At 36.3% G+C, this 5,219-nt stretch overlaps 1 protein-coding gene across 1 annotated transcript; it reads left to right on the forward strand.

The window, feature by feature from the left end:
- Window positions 1-565: 565 nt before the first annotated feature.
- On the forward strand, window positions 566-4,928 carry ndrg1b (N-myc downstream regulated 1b). Its single transcript, XM_077721040.1, has 12 exons — window positions 566-780; window positions 943-1,048; window positions 1,439-1,559; window positions 1,652-1,714; window positions 1,805-1,865; window positions 2,408-2,494; window positions 2,657-2,713; window positions 2,799-2,965; window positions 3,378-3,477; window positions 3,590-3,625; window positions 3,707-3,758; window positions 3,866-4,928. The coding sequence occupies exons 1-12, from the start codon at window positions 730-732 to the stop codon at window positions 4,054-4,056; spliced, it is 1,092 nt and encodes a 363-aa protein (XP_077577166.1). The 5' UTR covers window positions 566-729; the 3' UTR covers window positions 4,057-4,928.
- Window positions 4,929-5,219: the final 291 nt, after the last annotated feature.

A 5,219-nucleotide genomic window follows, 5' to 3' on the forward strand; every position in this document is an offset into this window, starting at 1 on the left:
AATATAAAGTTCATGAGTAAATTGCAGTCAAGTGTTACCGGAAGCACGTTCAAGTAAGAAGAATTTTGTGACCATATGGCTTCCTGAGATTAGGTAAATGACGTGTAACCTGTTTTGGCTGACACGTGTAACACATGCTGTCTATTTAAAGAATGCATGTAAATCACACATAGAAACAGGAAATATTCAAGCAGTCACAAACTGTTTGATCTTGTTTTGAAAGAAAAAAAATCATGGACAAATTTTAGGGACAAATTTAAATTGTATTTATTTTTCAAACTTAGCTACATAATCAGTGATGTAGATGTCATTTTCATAATTCAGGTCAAATCAATTGGATTCTGATGAAGTAGTAATGCATTAATTATGGTCATACTGTTTTGCTCTGTACGTAAAAGCTGAATCAACAGTAACATCAAGTGTGTGATCTTTGGTACGTGGTTAATTCTTTGGAGAAATCCCAAGCTGTCTCTGTAGGACCAAAACAGACTAAGGTGGGATTAAAACAGAGGCCAGTTGGCCACATGTGAGCCAGGTCAGACTTGAAGCTTTAGCATCAGATCAGTGCTGGAGTGTGTATATATAAGGCAGCTCAGGCAAATGGCTTGTCACACATCCTGCACTTGTTGCTTCCATTCACAAGAGTTTCACTGAAGAAAGAAGAGAGCTTGGTCTCTACAGCAAATTTTCCTTACCGCTGTAATTTGGATCTGAACTGCACCAGGAATCATGGTTCTTCAAGAGAATGAGTGTGACTCTGTCTTTGAGCCTCACATCAAAGTAAGTAATCCAGCACAGATGTTGTATTTATCCTGTATATTATGCAGTTGTATGGTTTGGTGATGTTCATGTTTCTGACTACAGTAGTGGCAAAATACCTGGGATTTTTCTCTTAATTTGGTCCATCACCACTAAATATTTGAATTGTTTTGCCTTTTTAAGGAGGAGAATGTTGATACCCAATATGGGAAGGTCCACTGCATCATGATGGGGACACCCAGGGCAAACCGTCCGGTCATTCTGACCTATCATGACGTAGGACTGAACCGTAAGTTTGGTTAATTGTTGCTCTTTATCTGCCATAAATTAATAGTAGCATCATTGGACTGTCATTTTCTTTTTTTTTACTCATTCAAATTTCTCAGAGTTTTTAACTCCAGTCTTTATTTTCACTCAATTCAACAATTTATTCATTTTAATTTCACTTTACAGGACCTTTAAGTGTTTTTATTACATTTATGTGTAGAAAATAACAAAACAATAATTGCACTGCCAAGACCTCACATAGTATTGCTCTTAAATAACCTTTAATTATCAATGTTTAGTGAAAAATAATTTACATATAATTATTTTGATGTTAATCTATACATTTTTAGTCAAAATGCAATGAAAACAGACGCTATGTCTAAAGCCCAATCATTGTTTTGACTTTTTACAGACAAATCCTGTTTCGAGACTTTGTTTGCACATGAGGACATGCAAGAAATTCTACGACACTTTCCCGTTTGTCATGTTGAAGCCCCTGGACAACATGAAGCAGCCAAAACATTCCCAACTTCGTGAGTAGTCACCGTTATTCAAAGGCTATTTGTTAATAGTTACTTAACTGTGTCATGATAATGGTAATGACTATTTATTCCTGACCTTGTAGGTATTCCTATCCAACCATGGACCAACTGTCTGAAGCCCTAATTAGTGTGATCAAACACTTTGGGTGAGACAGACCTGCTAATACTTAGGTTTCACCTAGATAATCTCAAACTCAAAGCACAGATCTAAATTTGATTCTGAATGTGATTCACAGGCTGCATACTGTGATTGGGCTGGGAGTTGGAGCAGGTGCCAGCATCTTGGCAAATTTTGCTGTAAGTTCATGATTCTTCTTTGAATACATTTGTGACTGAAAATATTTATTGGTTCAGGTATACAAATAAATCTATGGAAGCTTGTTGCATTAACCTTAAATATTTTTAAAAGCCCTGACCTTTTTTCAAATTAATTTATTTTTGGGGTTGTCTTTTGAATGAATTATTTCTTCAGAACTCAGTTTTTCAAATTAATTTATTTTTTGTGGTTATGTATTGAATTTTTTTCTTCTTTTTTTCAAATTAATTTATTTTCTAGTTGTTGTTTTTTTAATTTTACATTGTTTTCAAATGAATTTATTTTTGGGGTTGTTTTTTCTCTTTTTTTCTTTTTTTTCAAATTAATTTATATTTGGGGGTGTTTATACTATATAAGTCTAATAAATGGTAATGTCTCATTTCAACCAACCTGAATTTCCCACTAGTAAAATCAAGTTATTTGATCTTTTACAACACACAATGGTGCAATGACAGATGTCTTATCAGATATGAAATGCCTGAATTAGAATTAACTTGGAAATATCTTGTGTTCCTGTGCATAGCTGAATCATCCTGACCTCGTGGATGGATTGGTTCTGATCAACATCAACCCTAATGCTGAAGGATTAATAGATACAGTTGCTAACAAGGTCAGCATTAATTAAGTGTGTCGTGTATGTATGAGTAAATGATGACTTAAATACTTACAATTACATTGACCTTACATACAACTTATCATCTTTTTTTATACATTATTTTATTTTCATTACTTAATGTTTAAATTCTGCTTTTTCTATCCCTCCACTATACAGATTACTGAATGGACCCACACTCTCCCTGACACAATCATCACACACTTATTTGGAAAGGTACATTCTAATTAAAACAGCATTGGTTAACGATTAAGTACTGAGTAATCCTTTCACTTATCTGTTCACATTGACTATTTTTTAGGAAGAAATCCAGTCCAACCATGATCTAATAGCAACATACCGCCACCATATTACTGCAACCATGAACCAGAACAATGTGGGACAGTTTTTCCGTGCTTACAACAGCCGCAATGCTCTCGAGGTTGAGAGGCCTATTCCTGGAGGAAACGTCAATGTGAGGACCCTCAAGTAAGAATGACCTCTTGACTTGTAACAAACTGCTGTGGCAAAAAAGTCACATATTTGATTTATTGCTCTTTACAACTATAGAAATGTTCCCTGCTTTGCTGTAGTGCCGAAAACTTGGGTTATGTTCCACTTTTAATTGATGTTACTTCATTTGAGTAGCTAGTATGTCATAATAGACATTAGTATGCAATGCAATGTGTGTTTAAAATGATTCTGCTTGCATCTGAAGTTGAAGATATGCAAAATATCAGAATATTCAGAGGTGCCGCGAGCGGGAATAGACCTGTAAATACTAATTTACGTAGTCTGAATATGTTATAAGATCAACTTGACTATGTTGAAACCTAGTTGCAGGAAGACCATGGTCTACTTAAGATTTTATAAACCACCTCTCCACGTGTCTTAATCCCAGATGCTCTACATTGCTGGTTGTTGGAGACGACTCTCCATATGTGGAGGCTGTGGTTGACTGCAACTCTAAGCTTAACCCAACAAAGAGCACACTTCTTAAGGTAACCATAAACAGGAAAATATATTTTATGATTCAGGGAATTTATCAAACCGGCAGAGTTAGTATCTAAATTAGTTGATGTGACGAAGGTCCCTGTTGTTTTTCCCCTCTAGATGGCGGACTGTGGAGGACTTCCTCAAGTGGCTCAGGTATGTCAGTCTGTTAAGTGACCTATTTATTCCAAATCAAACCAAAAATTAGAAATTTGACTATGTTTTGCCTTATAACAGCCAGCCAAAGTGATTGAAGCCCTCAAATACTTCATCCAAGGCCTGGGATATTGTAAGTGACAAGAAATTTGCCTAATTTTAGAATAGTGTTCCTATTTTTAATTACTAGGAAGCCCTTGAACTCCGAATTCAAAATAACACCAACTTATTTGTGCACAGTATCCAGTGCCAGTATGACCAGACTTCGCTCAAGGACCACCTCAAGCTCCAGCGTCTCATCCTTGGAGAGCTCTCGGAGTCGAGCGCACGAGAAGCGTGGCCGCTCCCACACTGACGTCTCCATGGAAAGCCTCTCCAACAACTACATGGACCGCGTCATTTCAAAGTCCACACATGAAGTGGCATGCTAGATAAGTCAAAGCAATTTGCACTGGTAATTGCCTATTTTTGCAACTACTTTCAAAAGTCCCAGTCATCACTAAATGTGACTAATGTATGCTTTTTAGCCTCCTCTCAATGTTCACCATCACTACTTTCACCTCTCATTCTATCAGTATCTGTAAATGTAGTCTTTTAATTTGAAGTTGGGGATATTCTTGATGAAAAATATCAACATATCTAAGATTTCTTGATAATCTTTGAAAAATTAACATCTGATGAAAATTACCCAAATCAGTTCTTAGGACTTTAGTCTTCAAGTAGCACAAGGTTTGCGGGGGTGCTTGAGCCTATCCCGGCAAGCTTTTTGAACCTGGCAGGAGACAACCTGAATTGGTAGCCACCCAATCGCAGGGCACAAGGAAACAAACAGCTATTCACGCTCACACTCATACTTAGGGACATTTTCAACCAGCCTATATGCATTTTTGGGGAGGTTTGAGGAGAACTGAGTACCAAGGGGGAAACCTTGCAGGTATAGTAAGAGCATGCAAACCCCACACAGGAACGTGGGAACCTACTGGGGATTGAACCCTCGATCACAGGACAGTATGGCGGATGTGCTAACCACTCTTATTATATAAGCATTTATGAAGTATGTAACCAACCATTGAATCATAATCCAAACCATTAGTTAAAGACTTCAATATACAACCCCTTTTTTCTTTCTATCTTCTTTTTTATACAAGGACTTAGGACATGATGTTTTCTTTATAGCAACAGATAAAAAAAGGCACTGACTTGGTTGGGTTATGTAGTTGTTGTAAATAAATATTGTGAAGATTAAAAAAAAGTTCATGTGTACCCATGATATGTTGAAAATAAAAGAACCAAAAAAATACTGTCTTCAGAGTAGTTTTTGCTTTCATTCACTAGGTGGTGCTCTGCGCATTGAATTTGGTGCATGATTATCAACTGAATTTGGTATGGTCCATTTGACGTACAATAAATACTACACTACTTACATAAACACATACATTTTGTACATTGGAGCGAATGATAATTAGACAGCCAATGTTCTTGCACTTAAGAATATGAACCATTTGAAACTTATTTTGGGGTGAGGTCATTTGTAGTATTTTTTTTAAATAACTTGATTGTATACCGGTGCAGAATGTATCAATTTGGTGCAACT

Source organism: Stigmatopora nigra, chromosome 7 (genome assembly GCF_051989575.1).
Source record: "Stigmatopora nigra isolate UIUO_SnigA chromosome 7, RoL_Snig_1.1, whole genome shotgun sequence".
Taxonomy (NCBI): domain Eukaryota; kingdom Metazoa; phylum Chordata; class Actinopteri; order Syngnathiformes; family Syngnathidae; genus Stigmatopora; species Stigmatopora nigra.

What these genes read in the sequence shown, in the direction of transcription:
- ndrg1b (XM_077721040.1), top strand. Translation starts at nt 730, where the DNA reads ATGGTTCTTCAAGAGAATGAGTGTGACTCTGTCTTTGAGCCTCACATC. An exon ending in GCATCTTGGCAAATTTTGCT is followed by an intron (nt 1,866 to 2,407) that starts GTAAGTTCATGA and finishes TCCTGTGCATAG; the next exon opens with CTGAATCATCCTGACCTCGT. An exon ending in GTCAATGTGAGGACCCTCAA is followed by an intron (nt 2,966 to 3,377) that starts GTAAGAATGACC and finishes TCTTAATCCCAG; the next exon opens with ATGCTCTACATTGCTGGTTG.